The 24,206-nt window shown below is 37.3% G+C and overlaps 1 protein-coding gene across 1 annotated transcript in view; it reads right to left on the reverse strand.

Moving 5' to 3' along the window:
- LOC149779561 (inhibin beta chain-like) overlaps nt 1-23,980 on the reverse strand; it is a 40,380-nt gene extending 16,400 nt beyond the window's left edge. Inside the window, exons 1-2 of the mRNA XM_089940285.1 lie at nt 23,766-23,980; nt 16,945-17,314 (exon numbers count right to left, since the gene is read on the reverse strand). Coding sequence (XP_089796411.1) covers nt 16,945-17,296 — 352 coding nt within the window. The 5' untranslated portion in view covers nt 17,297-17,314; nt 23,766-23,980. The remainder of the gene's footprint in view (nt 1-16,944; nt 17,315-23,765) is intronic.
- Between the last annotated feature and the right edge of the window lie 226 nt (nt 23,981-24,206).

Raw genomic sequence — 24,206 nt, forward strand, 5'->3', positions numbered from 1 at the left:
TAATTTAAGGTAACGACTTTAAGCGAATTTCCTCAGTCCGAGATGTTCCTGCAAGAGGAGCAAGACTCGTCTGACTCCGGCGAAAATCTAAAGAGTAGTTCTTTTCTCGTTAAGACAAGTAAGGGGACCAGGTGGTTGTCTTGTAGGCAAAGACAGGCCTTTGGTGCTAGGACACACATTTTCTTGGAAAGAACAGCATTAAGGGAAACAGCTCTCTGGAACAGTCTGGGACAGTCCGAAAGACGGAAATCCGGATAAGAGATCAAGCGGTTAGGATAGAAGGATCAAGAAAGATCAAACTTATACACGTTAAGGTGGAAAGACGCGGGATACATGGAGACAAAGACAGAAAGCGACGCTAGGTGATGCAAATCAGGCGTGGACATTGTGCTCGTTTCACCACTCTCGTTATCCTAATGTAATGAATCAATAATAGAACACTGCTATTGAAATTCTGTAAACGGAAATTTGTTTGAATAGAAGCAGAGACTATTAGTTTATGTCACTGATTAAATTGTTATTCTCTTGTCTAAAGGGGGCTCGTATTGTATTATTTCTTCTCAATAGTTATGCTCAGTTCTCTGTTTAAGTTCTATCTATCCACTCACATCGGGCAATACAATCAAGGGAGGTCATCCTCTAGATAACGATAACCAAACCTAATTAACCACCACTCTTTTGCGAAGAAGGAACATCGTTACAATATGCAGCAAGCAAACGTTCTTTCCTTTTCACACATTTAATGCATGTTATGGGGCCCCAAGTAAAAGAGTGGTCTAAAGTGGTCACCGTTCCTGATCACTGCCATCTAACCTGTCTGCGCGGGTTTGAGACTCGGACTCGGCTAACGTAAGTATGCGAAAAAGCTTGTCAGTAGCTTCTCGTGGGTCAGTATTTCTTTCCGGTATTTTCCCTGGTTCTTCTTCTACCAGTTAAACTGGCCGCTGCCTATAGTCTATCTTGTTCTGAAAATGGCATTAAACCGAACCATAACAACAACAACAACAAAGCACATCTTTAACTTAGCGTACAGCTGTATTACATGCCATTACTCTGGCGTCCTCTCTTGGTACATTCCTGAAGTACAAATCTGGTTTTTGTCCTAACTTAGAAGAGGTACAAAGATGCATTCATTACGTCCAGAAATTCGTTATATATGTATACACACTCATTACACCTACCTCTTACCAAGTCATATTAAGCTCAGATGAATAATGAAAAGACTGAGGTAATGGCTTTTTAATGAGTAATATTAAGTAAATGATAGGGATTTTGGCAAATATTTGAATAATATCATGTTATACTAGAAGCTTTCATGTTTTCTGCCTTCCCCTGCAAACATTTCCATTACAAAATTAGTTTAGAAATGAATATATTTATAATATAAAAACATATTACGATGTCTGCTAAGTGCGGAAAGTTATGTTCTGTGGGAGACACTGTTGTATATTCCAGTAGGAACAAAGTTAATATGAACAAGTATATGAAGGTGGATAATGCAGTAAATGATTTCCAATATTCACCGTGCGTGTGACTACCTCTACCTTGACCTACCATCCACACTATTTTACTGTGCTTTAATCTTTGCTTTAATTTCGTCTACTTCGGTGCAAATGTGAACTTATTATTGTCAGAACCAAGTGTGATCACTTGTCCATTAAAAATAAACTTTGACGTAAATTTTGGGTTTATACATCAATTAGATTATTTTAAAACCTGATGTGCTTGAGATAGAGCACGTCCGCTTAATAAAGCATTCAAGTAGCCACCTAATTAAGCATGTAAGTATCCACCTAATTAAGCATTTAAGTATCCACCTAATTAAGGTTGTAAGTATCCACCTAATTAAGCATTTAAGTATGACCTAATTAAGCATTTAAGTATTCACCTAATTAAGCATTTAAGTATCCACCTAATTAAGCATTTAAATGTCCACCTAATTAAGCATTTAAGTATCCATCTAATTAAGCTTTTAAGCATCCACCTATTAAGCATTTAAGTATCCACCTAATTAAGCTTGTAAGTATCCACCTAATTAAGCATTTAAGTATCCACCTAATTAAGCATTCAAGTATCCACCCAATTAAGCTTGTAAGTATCCACCTAATTAAGCATTCAAGTATCCACCTAATTAAGTTTGTAAGTATCCCCCTAATTAAGCATTCAAGTATCCACTTAATTAAGCTTGTAAGTATCCACCTAATTAAGCATTTAAGTATCCACATAATTATGCTTGTAAGTATATTTGTGAACAAGGCATTTTATATTGAGAATATGTTTCTGAGCTTTTATTGAAAGAAGCACATATTTTATTTTAGTCCCTTTTTCGGAAAAGTTTCCTTTGCTTAGAATCATTCCAACTTTGGGTGTACAGGGCTACGCAAAAAGAAATAGTTTGTGTTATATATCATTCACACTATGCCGTCAGTGTCGAATCAATGAGCACTTGAAAGAATTACAACAGGTGAGAACTGCATGTGTCAGTATGGTTAGCAAAGATGACAGACGATTTATATAGTTTCTGATTGCTGGAAACTAGGTACTCGAAAAACTGTATAGCCTGGTTTGAGGTTGGTTGATGGTAAATTAGTCAAGTGCTAACATCATCTATGGGAAAGTCAAACATTTTACCACAAATTTCCCCGTAAGGTTTCAAATTTCACCCAACATCTAAATTTAAATATCTCTCATCACGAAGGTCTTTACAACTGTAAATTATTTTTAAAAAACAAACACAAGTTTATGTATGCTTTCCTTAAGCTTCTACAGATACAAGCAAGTACATGTACTTTTACGCAATATATATATATATATATATATATATATATATATATATATATATATATATATATATATATATATATATATATATATATATATATATATATATATGTGTGTGTGTGTGTGTGTGTGTGCCTGTGTCTGTGTTTCTGTGTGTGTGTGTGTTAACACAGAACTATATGGCGGATATTATTATGCAGTCTTCAGCATATCGAAGATTTACCGGGTAAAGTGATACAGTTTGTCGAGAAGCACAGCTTGTATCTAAGAGATGTGTTCCAGAAGGAAAACAGTGGTTTGTATTATCCTTCTTTATATTATTCAAAGACCAAACAGCCTCGGCCTTTTGGCGTTATGTTAGGAAATATTCAGCGTCGAGTATAAATTGCGTGGATCTGCTGGAGTAGTTGATGCATAAGTGGGGCAGACATTTAATTAATCGAAGTGATATGAGTATAAATATTTTGTCATGAATTTTCGATTGTTTCGAGCTTTTGGGGTGACTGACAAAACAAGGTTGCGCGCGATGATTAAACAAAACATTCGTGAGATAAAATGTATTCGAGTGATACTGAGTATTCGAGTGAAACTATATACTAGAGTAATTGATATTTGAAAATTCAAGGTTTCGCTGTAAATTTAAAATGAAATTTAAATAAAATAGAATACTTATATTCTATACTAGTTTTCTCCACTTGCCTGAATATATTTTAACCATTCTCTGAACTCAATATAATATTTGATAGTATCCGTTCACTTTTAGAGGGAAATAAATACCAATTAAGCAAAATGTGACAGTTACGACTACTTATGAACCTGTTTTTCATGTAAGACAACAAAAGGACCATAGTGAATATTCGAGTATATGTGTAACACGCCTGACGTGCTTTGAAAATGTGTCAACGTTTCTTTTATCAATGCTTAATATATCAAGAGTCCCATTTTCTACAGCCACTCCATCTAATAGAAAGGGCCAGTAACATTAGCTTCTTCGGTAAACTTATGTCCATACAAAATACGCCATTATCGCCTTTACACTACAAATGTTCCCATTTAAACTTGTGAACAAAATTGTTATTTTCTGGTTTGAGAATCTACCTTCACATTAACATTATTCTGCCTGTCATATTCCGACCTTAATCAACCCATTCAAAACTCATACATCAGTCTTCTGCAGCCAATCGTACACTTACATTAATCAACCCTACCATAGAATCCTAAACCAACCTTCTTCGGCCTTTTATAAGCCATACACAGCCTTTATCAACCCAACCAAAATCTCAACAGCCAACCATGTCAACCCAGTCATAGCTCCCTTCACCAACTTTATCAGCTCTTACACAGCTCCATCATGACGTTTTATCGCTGTCTGTCAAATAACCGTTATGTCGTAGATTTCAGTTTTCATCAGATTACATCGGCCGCATAAAAGCTCCATAGACGAACCTTTATCAACCATTTCATAGCTCCACACACCAACCTTCAGCCACACTCCGACCATCATCTACACACCAACCTTCATCCACACACCGACCTTCACCGGCCATATCATAGCTCCACCACATCAACCTTCATCAACACACCAACCGTCATCCACACTCCGACCTTCATCCACACCCGGACGTTCATCCACACATCAACCTTCCTCCAAACACCAACCTTGATCAACCATATCATAGCTCCACCATTGGCGCTATCACTGTTACGCACATCCGTCATCATTAGGCCACATGCCAACATTCATCAGCTTTATTATAGTTCCAGCCCTTTCAAAACTCAGCCTAGAAAAAAAAAACTTCATCAGCTGCCCAATTTGATTAAAATAGAGATCTTCATATAATATGTAGTTATGATGGGCATATGTATGAATTCATGTTCTGCTGACCTTGATTCGCCAATCAAGTCACAGCTTTCAGATTTCGGAAGTGCAAGTGCCATTCTGAATATATAATTACTAACGATAACTTCCTTAACAAACCATGCAATGCTTCATCTGATAGGCTGCTAAATGAGTGGACTGGAAATTCCAAGGGTAAATATAATATGACTTACTATCCATGTCTGTCAGATCTCCTTCGTGTCAGGGATTTCGATGTTAATATAACTGCATCAGCCCCATCTTAACTCCACACTGCAACTTTCATCAGCCCAATCGTTACTCAGTACATTAATCTTTATCAGCCCCATCATAACTCCACACAGCAACTTTCATCAGCCCAATCGTTACTCAGTACATTAATCTTTATCAGCCCCATCAGAGCTTCACACAGCAACTTTCATCAGTCCAATCGTTACTCAGTACACTAATCTTTATCAGCCCCATCAGAGCTTCACACAGCAACTTTCATCAGTCCAATCGTTACTCAGTACACTAATCTTTATCAGCCCCATCATAACTTCACACAGCAACTTTCATCAGTCCAATCGTTACTCAGTACACTAATCTTTATCAGCCCCATCAGAGCTTCACACGCCAACGTTAGCTAGCAGTATCATGTCTCTTTACAACAGGTCCATTATAGCTCCACACACCAACCTTCAACAGCCAATCTGAACTTATACACAAACCTTCATCAACCCACGTAAGAGAGAACTCATGTAACAAATACGAAACTGCATTTGTGTTCGTTGTTTCGCTTGGAGTCTGATTAAATAGCACGTTTGATATGGATATTGAATATAACAGGCATTAACAGACTGGAGAGATCCCTACACATTTCAAATTCGTTCTTTCTAATGACTCAGAACGGAACAAGAACGTAGTTTTGTATATTTATATCATTAACATACCAAATATGATTTGATTAACGCGTGGGGTCGAAACACGGCCGAGTCATATCAAAGACTTATAAACATGGTACTAGCAGCCGCCTCGCTAGGCACTCAGCATTAAGATGTTTGTGTTACGACCGGTCGGCCTGGTATCAGAATAACGTGATTGGCGGAACTAATAGAATCTAAGTTGGGGTTTGTACAGAGACAAGGAAATACCAGTCAAGGAGTTATATGATGTGTCTCCCCACGAGGCATAGCCTCAATAGAAAACAAATAATGTAAGTGTGTGATTTTGATTTATAAAGTAGCTTTTAAAAAATTCAGTCATATCGCTACGATGTCTGCAGTGTGGCAGTTTATAGTGATGTCTAGCACTGAGGCATCATGGCTCAGATATGTAGCACGATGTCCCACTCAGTTACATTATCCTGACACCATGCCGACCAGTCCTAATACTAACCTCTTAATGCTGAGTGCCAAGCGAGGCAGCTGTTAGTACCATTTTCTAAGTCTTTGGTATGACTCATGTAACACCGCGACTGCGATTTCCTTGTCTTGGTACAAACACCGACATAAATCTTTTCCAACTAATTTAAAATATCCCTGCACCCCTGCAATTTAGTTAGCAGATTCAAAACACAGTAATCATCAGGTACTATTCGTGCTTCTAACTTTATATAAATGTCTTCAGGTTTGTACCCTTTTATGAAAATCTGAACAATTATCGAAGTAAAATATACTTATATATGTCGCACTTAGATACAACAACAAAAAAAATATTCAAAAAGTTATGAATGTTATGTGTTGAAAGTGTTTCTCAATGTTTGTCTGGTCACGTGCTTTTTTTTCCCAATACTTCGCATTAAGACGAATATGTTAATGAGGACAATGGGCTTAGAAGTTCTACGTATAAATTAATAGAAACATAAAATCATTTGACATTATTACTGTATTATCTCACTTAATCGATGGATGTCATATGAAATTGAAAATAAAGCATATCTTTTATATCGTTAAGTTTTAACTGTCATCAGTTCTAATTTGGAAAAAGGTCTTAGGTAGGTGTAAGAATGCAAATTTATGTCAATCCACGAAGAGGGCATTAATTTGGGCCAGAGAACAATTAATTAGATTTATGGGGACCGGTGCTTGTTAAATCGCTATACTGCAATGATTTCTAATGTCTGTGTCGGGGGAGGAAGAGATTCTTAATTAAGCCTTCGTTTACTTAACCGTTAGGAAAGTGAAGGTTACTTTCAATTTTATATAGGAACTGTCATATTTAAAAGTTTCCAGATGTTGTTTGGAATTCTATAAGTTATGCTGACCTCGATTTTGGCGCCTAGTTTTAAAAGGCGGTAAATATAAGGGACTCCGAGAGTAAATTTGGAAGAAATATTCTCATTAAAAGAAAATTTCAAAGAGATCGGATGTCTGGAAAGTCAACGGACACACTTTTGGCAGTTGAATCGAACAAAGCTTAAACGCGTCAATTTCATGTTGTTCCTTGATACCAATATAATGATTTGCTTGAATTAATTGTTTATATTTGCATGAATTTATTTGTTTAAATCAGTAGATCAGTTCTCTTGAAATGAGTGTAACTGTGAGTTAATCTATCTCAATGAGTACAATGATCTTTTTTATACAATTTGACGAATTGTTTGAATTTTTTCGTCTTGATTGTTATAGGAATCTAAGAATTTCATGCATTACTTTAGTTGATATGAGTTACGAGAATACGTTTGAATTCACTAATCGTAGATGATTTAATAAATGCTCAAGACTCGATTGTACGTATTCGCTGAAAATAACGTAGTTAATCTATACAGCAAATTTCATTCATTCATTTGTGCAATGAAAACCGAACCATTATGCCTCGTTTAATGTTAATGGGAATCAGTGATGAAATAGCCATTAGGAAGTACATTAATCCTGTGTAACTAGGTTTGTTTATGGTCTGACATGTTTAGCTTGACCAAACAGCCTTTGGTCTGTTTGAATTTCGATAGAACGATATCTAACATAACGAGAGAGGAGTACTGATATGTTCCCAGTAGAACAACTGACAAAAGATTTAGGTTGCTTCTCTGTTTATTTTGAAAGGGGAAATAGCTCCACGGACGTATCCACTGAAACATCCACGGACGTATCCAATGAAGTATCTACTGACGAGTCCACATACCTACTTATCCAAGTACCTACGCACTTACGTATCTACCTATCCACACAAAGTTTGAGGGCCGAAAAAAAGCGACAAAGTAGGGAGGTCGGAAAAGCGACAGGACATGGAGGAACTGCCGTAGTGAATTTGGAGAGGACCGGAATAAGCAGGTTATGAAGTTGTAGAAGGCAATGACTTCGATCGTTCACTCGATTACGTGATGAACTAATTCTATCATTTAAAACAGATCGACTATTTATATAAATATATTTGTGTTTGACATTTGGTGAAAGATTTATTCCAAAAAGAAATGTATCTTACTAATGTAATGTATTATCCCAGTTTTTTATGCAATTGATTAAATTATTGTTTTCATATACGGGGGCTCGTGTTATTCTGTTCTATATATCTACTCAGATCTCTATTTATTCCATCTTTAATTTCACACTTTATTTTAATATTTACTCGATCCGGGCAACAACAATACCGAGGGCGATGACCCTCTAGATAAAGATAGCTAAACAAAGCGGGCATCTTGTAAGAAGGTACAACCTCACAACACCGCCACCATAGTAACCGCTACAGTAGGCAACGGTACAACACTGTGCAATCCGATATGCCTACTGAGTTTAGTTCTAATGAGGCGTGTAGTGACATCAGGACATTTCTAATTCATGACGTTTTTGGAGATTTCTATTTTCTGTCCTGGAAATATGGCAATTATTGATATCACTTGTGCAATGATACGCTATATGGAAATCTTTTTGTGGAACAAAATGCGGAATGATTAATGAACCACTCTGGTTGGTAAGTGCTAGAGTTTTCATTTGGAGTCGCATTATTACATTTGATTCAACTGGGGCCGATTGTGAGTATTCGACAAAGTTAGAAGAAACTAGTTTGACATAACACATTTCTGGTGTTTGCCGGCTTTGCAGTAGCACTTGAGAGGTTGGTTTCGTGAGGCCAATGATGTGTATTGCCTGTGTTTCTGGAGCTGCATCAAATATCTCGATGTGTGTGTTTGACAAAAATTAGTTTTGGGGTTCTCAAAGTTGGAGAGACTTTAAGTTGTTTTATGAATGAATTTTTGTTGTAGTTATATATTTGGTGTTGTTAGATTTTATAACAACTCCGTCAAGCACAACGTAAGACATCAAGGGTTTCGTTTTAGAAGTAGTTCTTTGCACGAGGACATCATGACTGTGTCGACAGCTCTTAGATAAATAGACTGCGATAGAAATAGTAAAGCTAGCAAACACATGTATATTTCTCCGTCCCTTGGTTGAGAATATCAAAATCTATGTTGGGGTTTGCCTCGTGGGGAGACAGATAATGTAATCCCACAACTGGGATTTCCTTGTCTTGCTACAATCACTGATATAGATTATATTTTTCCGCTTAAATTAAACTAACCATGCTTTTTTGCAATTCAGTTCCCAGATTCAAAACACAGTATTATTCATCAGGTAGTATTATTGCTTCTCACTCTATATAAAGGTCATCAGGTTTTGTACTCTTTTATGAAAATCTGAACAATTATCTAAATATAATAAAGCTATGTATGCCGTTCTTTGAAAAAGGAAAAATTCAAGAAAAATCTTATAATTGTTAGGTGTTGAAACTATTGCGCAATAAGCGTCGTAAGCCACGTGCTATTGTTGCGCAAAATACAGTACGGAGAATTTATACGAATATGCTAATGAGGGCGATGGGGCGAGCTGTCAACCTGTTCTACGCATGAGAAAATACAGACATAATTTCTGAATTATCTGATTTAAACGATTGGTGCAATATGAAATAACAATAAGTAATATATTTTATAAGGATGACTTTTAACTGTCATCAGTTCAAATTTGGAAAATGTTCTGTCCTCTGCAACGATACGATACATTACAATACTAGGTACAGACTGCAGTACAGTAGTGACGGAGGAGATTTCTAATTCATGGTATTCCTGGAAAGTATTATTTTCTTTTCTGGAAATATGGCAAGTGTTTTTAGAACAACTCCGTGAGACACAGCAGAAAACAACAAGTCTGTCTTCTTTTTAAAAGTAGTTAGTAACGCGTTGATACCACGACCGAGACGACCTGACTGAGACAACCAGACTGAGACAAGAAAAGTAAGGTTAGCAAAACAGCTAGACTTCTCTGTCGTATGGGTGTGAAATAATGCTACATGTCTGCGGCATGATGTCCCAGTGCAAGACACCATAATAAACTGCCACACTGCAGACATCGTATGTCATATGCCTGATAAGTTGTTCAAGCAAAGTTAAATATCTAAAACACTAATACACATATTCAGTGATCACTATGTGGCGGGGTATATATGAAACGTTTGGATAACTGTGAGAATTTTCGCCACTCTTTCTCGAAAAGCAAAATGATATATCTTCGGAATATGCACTGGAGGTGTCAGCTATGTTAAATGACTACTAGGCTGTATACGTTCATATACCTATATGATAGTTTTTATATATGCAGCGCGTGTAAGAACACTTTATGACGTAAGAAATGTTATAAAGTAAGATAATTTAAAGGAAAGGCATAACAACCAAAGCATCCGAATGTATTTTCAAAGTCAGTCTATAACACTGTTCTGCAGGTTGTTCAATGAAAATTAGTATTTTTGTCGCGCGATAAACAGAATATTACAGGAGTGCCAATTTCAAATGAAATGTGTGAAACTTGTCGAATAATTTAACCTTTTTGCGCAACAAATCTCGCAATTTCATACATTTCAATTGAAATGAGCATTTGTTGAAGATCCTGTTACTAAAACCTCAGTATAAACACTGAATATTATAACGCGTATACATTACTCTTTGATGAATTTCAATACACAAATAAAATGAACCTCAATACACAAATAAAATGAACCTCAATACACACATAAAATGAACTTCAATACACAAATAAAATGAACCTCAATACACAAATAAAATGAACCTCAATACACACATAAAATGAACCTCAATACACAAATACAATGAACCTCAATACACACATAAAATGAACCTCAATACACAAATAAAATGAACCTCAATACACACATAAAATGAACCTCAATACACAAATAAAATGAACCTCAATACACACATACATGGGCAAAATATGAGATATGCTTTTTCTTTGTATAACTCAAATAAATAAATAAATAAATATATATATATATATATATATATATATATATATATATATATATATATATATATATATATATATATATATATATATATATATGCATGCAATATCTCTATTCACTATAACCTGAACGTTCCTCTTCCGGTTGGAAGTTTAAATAATTCAATGAATCGAGGCTGGGGATCAGGGCGAGAAAAATATCCTCGCATCCTCACCGAGCCTCGCTGAGGCGACGGTACGGACCAAAATGTTTTCCCACACCCAGCCACTGTGGCGTGGCCAATACAGTGGGCAAGGGAGCAATTTATCGTCCGAGAACAACTAAATAAGTGCAGTAATACAAAGAAAAGAATACTGCACGTATAAAGAGTCTGGATGTGTATTTTTACGTGAAAGTTACTTGTCCACACCTGAATTTATTCGTAGGCGTAAATTATTAACGTAAAAGACCAAGACAATCGTTGCTTTGAGACGGCCATCTTACCAGCTATGTTTCTGACAAATGAAAATGCCGATAGGTCTACTAGGTATGTGATGTACTTAAGAATGTTAGACTTCACGGAAATCGAGCTCCCACCATGCTTGCCGATATTTCTTTTACTGGGTGAGCGACCTGCAGCCATTGAACATTAGCGACATGATAGGGAAATGAAAGTCGTGTTAATTTTTTGTTATTGGTTGCAACTGGTAGCTAAAGGCCAGGACGTTAGTGTGAAAGTGGCACTATGCATGGTTTTAAAACCTAGGTAAAACGCTTTTTAGGCAAGATAAATACAAGACAAATTGTATATACGTTGACTGTATACTTTTATGAGAGACAACATGATTTTGAGGCTTGGCAATCTACCCAGGAAAGGCAGAATACAAAATTGTTGCGAACCAGACACGGTGTATTATTTTCTTTTAAGGCTGGAGGGTGCGACGGGTAGACAAATCTGGTTTTGTACCGTGGTGAGAACGCCGCTTAAACGTTCATTGAGAGCTTTGAGTAAGGGTTGGCGATTGCAGAAGAGTTGAGAAAACAACAAGTGCTCATAAAGTTGGACAACACGGCCTTGGAGGGCCTTAACTGTGTTAAAAACTGCTGCATTTGTGGTAAGGTATTGGGCACTGAAGGGCAAAAGATCCACTGCCACATCATTGAGGTGTAGAGAGGCGCAATTCACAGGGCAAGCAACATAAAGTTGTGGACTAAAGCAGAGAAAAGGATGGGTAGGACACCTACTTCATCATGCGGACCACCTTATCTGTCTCGGAGGAACTGGTTAGTATCAAATCGAATGCCATAGAGAAGTATGTTTCTTTTTCAGTGTGACAGCCTGGTGCACATCGTTGGGGGCTGTGATATTAAACTGATGTTGCGAGGCGCCAGGAGGTAAATTTGACACATTGGCATGCTTTTTGAGCAGCCAAGACGTTCACCCAACCAAAACAAGGACACAACAAATATGTAGATGACGTGATGTAACAAGACCCGACTGACGACGACAGGGTTCACAACCAGCAACCTAATCATGGGTGGTGACAAGATCGTGTCATTGTCATTCCCAACCGATTAAAATGAATATAATGATTACGTAGATGAGCATAACCGCATTTACCACAGACTTTTGAGAACTTTGTTTTTGTTTAAATAGCACCGTGATGGTACTATTGGAAAATTCGTAAACAAGATCTCATCACTAAACATGGGTGACAGCAAATCGGATCGTTGGCAGCCCCAGCCGGAATAATATTAATGAATGACTGATTATCATGTCTTGTGACGCCAAACTAAAAATGGACCTCATCAAGATTGCTACCGAGCTCCAGAATGCAGCAGCAAAAGATTACGTAGATGCTGCTATCAAAAAGTGATGCGTATTTCGCCAAACCGATAAACGTTTTTTTAGCAGACCGGAGACATCATGGATGCAGTCCTCATTATGGGTGCCACAACCAAGACTGTGTCTTTGACGTACCCCACTCAGTCCCAAAACGCTGCTATAAAACAATACGTAGACGATATGTTACGGCAAACCCCATACATCAATGAAGGCTGACAATACCATGACCTCTGCCTTCGGCATCAGTTGCAACAAAACAAAATTGGTCGCAACCTCTACCGAGAGCAGGGATGCAGCGACAAACATTTAGGTAGATACATTTAACCCGAGTACATACCGTATTGCAGATGACGCCCTACTAATAACCAATCATAGGGTTCTTAAGACTGGCAATAGCATGGCGGATGCCCTAAACATGGGTGGTTATAAGATCGTGTCTTTGGCTGACCCAACCGAGGCGCAGAGACCGGTCATAATAATATACAGACGGTGCAGTGTGGCAAGCTCCGGCTGCCAAAGCCAGAGTTCTTAAGGCTGATAACAGCACCACAGACACACCAAATATGGGCTCCAACAAGATGGTGTCGTTGGCAGACCCATCCGCCCACGACGCGACAACCAAAATATATGCAGACAACCAGCACAGCTAGATATAGACCGGACAGCTTGTTTCCTGCAAAACAGGTAGTATTATGAATGGGCCATTTATCATAGGCGATTGTAACCCAAACTTTATTCCACAAGACAGCGCTAGAACGGTTCTTAAAACAGTAGACACCATGATAAGTGCCCTAAACATGGGTGGCAACAAAAACGTTTGTAGCCCCCACTGAGGACCAAGACGTGGTTACAAATATTACGTATAGCATGCTGAGAAATACAGACACTGGGCTAAAGAAACGTTGAAATTATTCCAACTAACTTAATGCGGATAGTCAGTGTGCTGTCGTCGGTTGGGTTACAACCCTATAATTGTTAATGTATTTTGCCGCATGAAAAATCAAAAATGGAAACTCTGCAAACAAAGCCAGTCTCAACATACAATTACCTAATGCGGTTCGAACGTGTGAATTTGTCCCGCTTGGTCGAAAAGACTAACAAAGAAAATCATGGAATTTAATATGACTGGGCTTAAAATGGACAAGTCAAAGTTCACAAAATACTTTTGTATCGGTAACTATTAAACTTATTTGTTACAGCACGAACCACTTCCTACACCAGCCTACAAAACCTACGGTACATAAGTTGTTGCCGCCGAAAGTAGACAGCCAGAAAATTTTCGTTGGCAGTTATATTCATTGGATGAAATTATGGACATAGTTGGCAAATAACATGCATTTCTATAGATTTGTTTGACCTCTCGGGTAGCCCGAGGGCTGGAGACTCAGGAGACCACTCTAGCTTTACAACAAAGGTCGTTTTCACGGCTTATAATCGCGCCATCAACGCATACCCTAATGATCTAGTTTTGCTTGTTGATGCTACTGAGGCCCTCAAAACCTCGGGAGTGGACTTCTCTTGTCTAGTTACCAAACAGGCCAAGATATTTGCTTGTAACATTACTGTCTGTACTGCCGATATGTGCGTTACTCAATGCTAGCGAGCCTGTAGACCACTTCAAAAGATACGCCGATATCCGTTCCGTGGATAGGACCTTAAAAGCTGCAATATGATGAAAAGTGTGCTAGTGATGAACAAATAACCCGATCTAAAGCTTACGATATCCCATTGACCCCCATCGTGCTGGTACGCTAAAAACTGTCACTAGCAAAGATGTTGAGACCAGGCCGTACGTTCTGACGTCTCTGGAATGGAGCATACTGTTTCCAATAGCATACACATTTGATTCACGTGACAACCATCGTTATATCGATCGCGAATTCATGAAATGGTAGATGTTTACCCTTTTGCCACTGCATCGTCGGCTAGCGGGTCCACTGCTCCAAACGAGTCTGGTCCTTTCCGCTGGGTAGCTATTATGCACGTTTATGGATTTACCTTCCTCGATACCATTGTCATTACTTAGCCAGGTATTTACTTAATTATCCTTCATAGACGGCAAGACAATAGTCCGTGGACGTCGCGTTTCATTTGTGTAAATGGCTCTTCCATTTCAAAGAGCGACAATGACGACCAGTCTATTATTGCCTGACGCGAAAGCTTTGCAACCAACATTGTGTTAAGGTTCAGCCACGTGAAATCGGGTGTGAAGGCCTCAACGTTGGCGCTTTTTACCCCGTTGCCACATTTACCACTTTTTGCTCTGAATGTTTCAACCGTTTTTATGGTATGATGGAGCAAACTGTCGACCAAACTGCTCAAACACAGATCGCAAAAATTGCTCCAGATCTTGACTAAGAGTGCAAACTGCTGATGAACGAGTACCTGCGCTAGTTCTGTGTTACCTGGCCGCGGTTTATACTACTGTCGAATGAGGACACACGACAGATATATATTGAGGACTAGCACCACCTAGACACGACAGACCACCACACGACCACCTAGTTCTAGCCGTGCATGGATAGACAACTGCCTGAAAGATTAGATCGAGATTGTTATTACAAGACCGTTGTCTCCGTCACTATCAGCCAAAAGAATAGAAGGTACCGTTCCTTATTATCCAAGGAGCATATATATGGTCTCAGCAGAGATCGCATCGACTCTGGGGCATTAAGTTTAAGGGAAACATATATTTACTTCAACCACATAGCTCTTGTACATGTGCATAAAAGTTAGTTAAGATGCCTGTCCGCGAAGTATCAATAAGCCCTGACGTAACAGATCAAATGAAATTTAATATTACTCTTTTTTGGTTAAACAACTATGAGATTTAATATCCCGAGACACGCTGAGATGATGGCAATGACTGCCAAACTTTCCATTAAAACTAAAGGCTGACATCACGGTTTACCGCGGTCTTTTCAATGCCGTCGATGGGGTTGACATCGCCACTAAAGTGTCTGTGGGTGCTGGCGCTGCCTGGATAGTTCTTTCTTTTATTTTTTAACAACGATTGTTGGTGGGTCAATTGCTATAAGCCTCTGGAGTGCAGTTTTGTTCTGAATTGCGCTGTTGATACTTGGAGATTATAGTAGCTGTTGCCTAATACTCAGTGCCCAAAAGCATGATTAAATACGCGTGCTTGCCGAAACAAAGCTAAATACCATTGCAGATTTTGTTTCAAAGGCTTTTATAGACAATGTTTTATCAGATACGACCTTACGTTCATCATCAATGAAACAGACCAGCAAGATATAATGAAAAACGAGATACATAGGACTCAAATCTAGCAGTAGAATTGCGGAAAACTGATTTTCAGTCCTAATAGAACAGTTTCAGTAAATATAACAGTCTTGTGATGGTACCAGTATCATTTCCTATAATAAAACTAACGCGCCTGGGTGGCAGGGAAAATATTTTTGCCATTTGCGCTTCCATCTACGTTGAAGGTGTTATGCGCGCCCTATTCTTTTCTCCTACTTCGCTAAATGACCCATTTTACTACTACTCAAATTGTCCAGAAAATTTATTAATCACAAATAAGGCACACAAAACAGAGATAAAGCAAAACGGGTAAAATCGTTAAAATAAAATAGACATTTTTATGTAAACATGTCTTCGCCAGCCAACGTTCCGATATGTTAACCTATCTATACCTTGGCGGATAGAGCAGATATTACAGTGATTCGTCCTAGCTATATCTATTCATTTTCATGAGGTGCCTCACGTAATAAGTAATGTCAACTAACCAATAAATAATGGTGGAGGTAATTGACTTCAAAAAGTTACTTTGTACGTTTAATATCTAAAGTACGACTACGTACCAGAGAAAATTCTTCACAGGTGTATTTGCTTATTTATGAGTCTATTGAAGTGTTTTATTGTCTCAATTACGTAGGAACAGTGTTCAAATTTGAACAACTTAAGTTTGATTGGATGCTGTGGCTTGCCGCCTCATGAAATAAAACTGTCAGACCCAAATCACAAAAATATCTGCTCGATCCGCCAAGGTGTTAACATATCGGAACCTTGGCTAGCAAAGATGATTTAAACTACACTCTTTCAAAAAGTCTAAGACCATCTCAGCAGGGAGCATATCACAGGCAAACGTACTGTCTTTATTAATCGGTTTTTATGATAAGCACTAGAGCCCGTCAAAGCCGGTACGCGGCATTAAATCAAACGAAAGATTGTTAAATAGTGATATCAATAAAATTCCATTTATTTTTAAAGTCGTAATTTCCTTTACCTGACGGTTCCGAGAAGCTGATGATACTGGACAGTTCTTCGAAGGCATTATTATCCTTTGACGTGAAATTGTCATGCACTATTCTATCAGTAACTTTCGGCGTCTTCGGGGGTGGCGTGACCTCATCTGGAGGCCTGGGCATGTGCAATCTACTCAAAATATCGTTTTTGATAATCGTAATCCGTTTGATCTCTTCAATGGAAGGTATTCCTAATTTCCGACAATTGATACAGTTCTGTCTGTACAGGTCCCCTAACGACTGTATTCCAAACTGTTGCGATCTTGTAAATAGACACTGCAAGAAAACTACTGTCCAGAATAGTTCGAATGGCCGCCAGACTGCTAGTTCCATGCTGGGTTCAAATTACCTCTGAAATAAATGATTCTTTTCTAAGTGTCGTAAAATCAAGCATTGGTTTTCGTTGCCATATTATATTATATTACTATAGCAAATTGATTGAAAACAAGTTCAAAAAGACAAGAATACGATTGTCTGCACAGTCTTATAAGAATACAGATGCACGTCGATTTTCAAAACTCGCCTAAGCACATTGAAAAGGGGATAATGATAACGCATACGACCGATTGTTATTTTGTATGCATTACATTTGATTTGTAAGAAGAACTTAGTTCGATAATATCGATAATCGGGAGTTCGTATAATCGATTATTCGAGTGTATGGATTATAAACTTGTATGGTAAAAGGAACTTGGTTCGATAACATCGATAACTGGGCGTTTGTATAATCGAGTCGTCATAGATATACATTTGACCTTTATGTCTTAAAATCGTATTAAATATATTTGGAATCTGGATATTTGCATTTCGCATAGTCGAGACTTTGAACTAGTTAAGTTCAAATTAAGAATGGTTAGGTGTTACTGTTTACTTTAAAGGAAACGTTATGTCCGCTTTTACAACCCATGGAGAAAAAAAGAAGCATTTATCTTGCCAAAAATATATCTATTTTGGAGATGCTTATCATTAACAGTAATGCTTAAAATTACGAAACATTGTGACGTCATCACAAGAGTACGCAACAGATGACTGAAAGGAAACACTCGTGTTTTTTATAAATATCTCAGCACTATGCATTTGATGTGAACATGATGAATTTTGTCACATTTCATGTTGGAAGAACAAATAATGACTTTAATTTATTTATTTATGCATGAATGAGTAACTAACTAATGGATGGATAGATCGATGGAGGGAGGGATAGAAAAAGGAATTGCTTGGTTAATGTATTGATATATGGCTGTATGCATATATATATATATATATGTTTGCATGTCAGCCTGTATGTATATCGATATTGTGTGTTCAACTTTTGTCCAGGATTGTAGATTGTAATGATCTTTTGTAAGGAACATATTACATAGCGAACTTTTGTCCATGATTGTAGATTATACTTTAAGATATTGATAATTTGTAAACAACATGTTTACTTGGGTATGAGTTCAGGACATCGTATTAAGTTGTTTATTGATACTTGATTTCCATGTCCAGCCTTTCTTGCAAAATTATTTATGTTCTAGAAGCAAACAATTAACCCACATCCCGGTCATTTTATTATATGCTATGTTTTTGTAGAAGTTTGGTGTTAACAAAATTATTGCATTCTTATTTTAATATCAGTCTATTTTACTTTAAAGTTATCTTTTTAGTTTGAGTTAAGCCTGAGGATTTGTGTCTCCCAGTCCTTGTCATACTTGTAGCTTGATTCTTGGATTAAATCATATCCATTGCAGTTTCTCTTCTGACAAAAAATTAATTGAAAAGAAATTTCTGCCTTGACGCTCATATTGGTCTTGCCAAACAAAACTATTTTTCTCCAAGTTCACGTTTTCATTATAAACGATTTGAACTGGTGAAGAGCGATCCAGCTTCCTAGTAATAATTGCTTGGCAAGAGAAATCGGAATGATCGGTGATACCGACAAATTGGCATATAATGGCACTGTTTCTTGGTAGACCATTTTGGAAATTTAATGTCTGTATAATGTAAAACAAAATGAAAACAGCTTCCGCCCTACCAAACTGACTGTTATTTTCATTGTATCATTTTTGTACTTTCTTTTATTGTATCTTCTTTTCAGTTCCTTTTCTTATACTTATTGGCTTCCTTTATGTTTTTCTTTCTTTCTCTCTTTGTTTTCCGTTTTCCTTATTTTGTTTCTTCAGCCCACGATGTGTGACTCTGATACAAAATTACGGGGGGGGGGGGAGATTTCTTTACTGCCTACACGTGACTGCCTCGGACAGGTTTGACTGTACAATCAATATTCATGATTTAACCATTGACGTCACCGTTGAGTTTGACCAAACATTCGTTAGCATTGCTCATTTTGTAGAGCTTGTTAACTCGATATTGACCGTTGTAACTCCTGAAGTTCTCAAAATAAAAATAATATGATTAAAATCGTATCTCCATGTCCTAGTTGAAAATCTGACACCGACCGGTTAAGGGTCGTGTTCTGGTGACCTATGCTATTACCATACTAGTTAATAATTTTATCAGCCAATCAGATAAAGACTTATACCTTCGCGTTTTGGAGACTGAATAGCATGACTGAAGAACATCAACTTATGCCGAACGATCTGATTCACTTTCTAATTTCTGAAAGCTTTATTTCCATTGGCTAATTCAAGAGTCACCATAGCATGACCCATAAGCGGTCGCTGTCAGATCTTCACGTAGGACAGTGGAGATCTGGTGTTAATCGGTTTAAATTCAATCCGAAAATAGAGATGCCTTCTTTAGAATTTAGTGTTATGAAAGGCATATATGTATTAGCTTTGTTTCCGATTTTCTGAACATTGTTTGCAATGATTACTAAATTACTGATTTGGAGAATTTAACCCAGAAATATGCCACAAAATAAAAAAACACAGGATTATTTGTTCTTAGCTTTTATCAGATCTATAAGCTTTCATGGTCAGCCATAAATGAAGATTGGTTGATAAATGCTTTGGGAAAGCAAACCAAACAATCTATTAAAACAAACAACGAAAAACAGCAGTGGATATTTGACATATTTAAAGTTAAACAATACATTCATACTTCATACACGTGCGAGCATACCTATGTATCTACCTATCTAACTACCTATATAAATATATACAACTATACATACATACCAGAACGAATTTCATCTGCCTTGGAAATCGCTTTGTATTCTTTGACTATCACTAACCCCTTCCAATGCAGCGAATGATGCACATAATTCACGGACGGGAAAACAACATTCTTTTATCGTTTCTTATGCAAGGAGTTCTCAAGGGCTTACCTTCACATAGGGAACACAGTATTAAATACGCTTGTCTTCTGTGGTATTTGTTTTTTACTTTTCAAAGTAGCTTTAACAATTTTAGTCATATCGCTATAATGTCTGCAGTGTGGCAGTTTATAGTGATGTCTAGCACTGGTGCATCATGCCGCAGACATGTAACAGTATGTCCCACCGAGGCACGTTATCCAGATAACAGGCCGGCCAGTCCTAACACTAACATCATAATGCTGAGCGCCAAGCGAGGCAGCTGCTAGTACCATTTTTATAAGTCTTTGGTATGATTCGACCGGGGTTCGAACCCGTGACCTCCCGCATCCGAGGCGGACACGCTAACCACTTAGGTCACAGGAGAGGCGGAGCGGTATATTAAATATGTGGTTAGCCAAAACATCTTTCTTCATTTCCAGACAACTGTCGTTTAATCTTAAACAAATATTTCTCCAGATTGCTTTTCTTAACCAACTACGCCAACCGTCATCCTAGTTTCTAATTAGGTTTGCATCCCGTACCTAATACTTGATTGTTTTTTTCTTCAAAATCTTGTCATGGCTTATAAGGATATTACGTTCCATATAAAATTTAATTACTATTAGTTTTTGTGATCTCATGCTTTTCACGGTCTATTGTTTGTGTTAAAAATGTCAATTTACTCAGTTTCCGGATATTGTTTTATGCACAGTCGGTGAACCTCATGGGTGTGTTCACCATGGATGATATAACTCACCACTGTTAAAAGTAGGTCACACTTTCTGATGAGCAGGCTTAATTTTTGCGTTTGGCTCAGTTTATTTTACAGAAGGGGAGAGAGGGAATAATGGAAACCAGTATTTCATACGAAAATAAACACGTTAAAAAACGGTACCTTTTTCATACAAAGATTGTACTTGTATACGAAAAAGAGACCACATGCCCATAAATACTGAACATTCCGAATATGCCATATCAATATATGCACGTATCTTTCGTTGTTTTCTACACCACAGGAGAGGAGCATTTCAGGTATACTAAAAAGTATCCGAATAGGACCACTTCTCGTTCTCAAGTTTAGTCTGACCAGTCCGTGATTGAAAGCTTGGCAATCAAACATCGGGACTACGACTTGAGTTATTTTACTTTGGGGTTGATCATGGAATATGACCTTTTAACAATCTCGCGTAAGAGTTATGTAAGAGTGATCTTCCGTGCTGAGAGCAAATCGAGAACGAGGCTAACGGTGTACAGCCTCGGCTAAAAGCAGTGCAACGCAATTGGATACGGTGATGCGTTATATGTTGTTTTATTATAGATAAATGTATTAAACTTTGAACTGATCACCCATTTACTTCCCTGAGTTAAATTTGTATTGTTTAAATACATTAAGCGTGTTGATCGAGCAAGTTGTGTTGCACTCCAAGCGATATGCTAACCTCGCAAATCATTGTATTGTATCACATTTATTGGTTTTATTTATTTATTTATTTATTCCAATCGATATTTTGTTTTAATTAATGATCCAATTGATATTTTTTAAATTAATGGTACGTAATTAATATAGAGACCATATATTTACCCCAATATTATTCTGTAACTGATTACCTTTTTAAAACAGTAAATCAATGGTGTGTCCACTCTTGGGTCAATCACACCAAAGGCGATGATTGTTCTCTGTTATAGTCATTTTCGTGATACAATCTTTTTTAATTTCACTATAAGATAAAATGACCATGGTCGAGTTTTTATTAATTGGTACATTTTTCCTAATCACTCACGAACGAAATAAAGTCCTCTTTTGTATCGTCAAATCAGCGGACTTTTGGCAAGATTTGATTTTAGGCAGTACTTAGGTTTCATACCTTAGCCTCTTCACATAGCTCCAGAATACCTAGACGCATCTTCGCTGGTTAAGGGTCCTCGAATGTAATATTATAGATATGATAGAGTGTAAGAACGGATCATATCAGTGTTCTGAGGACCTTTTGTCACTCAGTATGATTTTTTTGTTGTTGAAAACCAGTCTATTGTTGTTGTCTGTGTCCAGCACCTATTGTTTTAGCATTCGTTATTCTTACTTTCCAAACATTTTGATCTTTGAAAACAAAAATCGGGTCCATTTTTAGTTGGATCCAGTATCTTTAATTCATATAACCATGACCTTCAATAACAGTTGGTAAAGCACATCGTGGCAGCCACGAACGGCCTTATCAAAGGTGGGACCCGACTTGCATCATTTTGGCCCCCTCCCTCTCCACCGGATTTGCGCGCTGGGCCCCTGTGAGCGCGGGGGCCAAATCGGTCAAGTTGGCGTAAGGCTGGCTCTGGTGGCTCCGATAATTCATGAGTGCCTATGCGTTGTTTGGCTACAGATCGAAGTGAGTTTTGGAGTGCAGAAAAGACTGCTTACATTGTTTGAACTTTCAATATGATATTTTATCTGTGGTTGCAAATTTTGATCTCATGTCACTAGGATATGGTGGGGTGGGGCAGGGTTTGTTGCTACAATTGTTATGTTGTAAGTGGTTGATATCACCAAAGTGTCACATTAAGTGCACTGGAAACTGGTTGGAACTGAAAATAGCCCTTCAAAGTTACCGATATGTACAAAATGCCAGATCTGTATCTAGTGATATTTTATATCCAATCATATGGGAGGAAATTCAGTCTATTCATAAAAATCTGAATTATAAAATCTTATTTTCAAATACTTTAAGTTATATATTTTTTGAACTCTAACTAGCTATTTTTTTTGGTGATGCAAGTCACACTCGCCTTAGTTTCTAGCATTGGAGATGCGATCGGAAGATAAAGATCGAGCTTGTACATGGTTCTGATCCTGTTACATAAAATGATTTTATTTGTTCATTCACTTTTAAAAGCTGCCTCTCAACTTAGAGAGAAAAAAATGTCTATTCAGCTATGATATTCAAGTATTGTTTTATACGTTAAAGAGATACTAGGAATCCCATCGTTAACTCGATCCTTGGTGATTGCAAAACGCGTCTTTTCCAAATCTATGAGCCTCAAATAAATTAAAAATGTTCTCCGAGCTGACCGGAAGTGCTATTGGTTGTTTAACAAACCAAGGTTTATGATGGTAAGAAGATGTTTTGACTCTGGAGTTATCTAGTTAACCCTTATATCCTGATTTATCCCGTTGTGCATAAAAACACAAGGAACAAAGAAAATATAGCAAATAATGCGTCATGGTGAATTATCACTGAAATGAGTACTGTCACCGATAAATTATTTAGGCGACGATGGTGAGATAAATAACTTATTTTGAAGAAGAAAGAAAACAATAGTTAAGTCCCAAATGCATATCTGTCACATTTTATAGTTATTGACATTTATAAAGTGATTTATTTAATACAAAGCTCTTTTAAATACAAAAAAGAGAATGATTGCTACAGTCGAAAGTTAAAGATACCCCCTAAAAATATAAAATAAAAACTAGATAAAAAATGTTTTTTTTTCAAAAATGAAAAATAAGACAGAAGAGAAAAGGGAGAGATTGCATGCATATAATGAGAAATTTAATAAGGTGATATTTACCTAAAGAATATCTGGTTCTTATAATACGTATCACGCAAATACCGCTTCCAGTGTTAGTGTTGTTTAACTTCCAGTTGAAGGAATGTTCTGCCACATTATGCGAATGTTATATATTACTCCACTTTGTGTAATGACTACGCGTGTCCCGTTGACTGAATCACCTTCTTAACTAGCTGACTGCTACCGATGTTGTAATCAGTCCCACAGCAACGCTGATATTAATATTAGCGCAAATACGCGCGATATCTTGCGGGAGTTGCTGAGAGTGTGCTATTACGTACGACGACTCAACTATGTTAAGTGAATCCTCTCTCGGTCTTTCCTTTCTACGGGATAGAGCCAATTTTTCTACAAAAGAAGATATTCTATAGGCATCTTTCATTATGGTGAAAATTCTCAAATACATTAATCTTTGAATTTCTCAAAATTTATATTTAAGAC

This window comes from Sinohyriopsis cumingii, chromosome 17, assembly GCF_028554795.1.
Source record: "Sinohyriopsis cumingii isolate HCF-2022 chromosome 17, ASM2855479v2, whole genome shotgun sequence".
NCBI lineage: Eukaryota > Metazoa > Mollusca > Bivalvia > Unionida > Unionidae > Sinohyriopsis > Sinohyriopsis cumingii.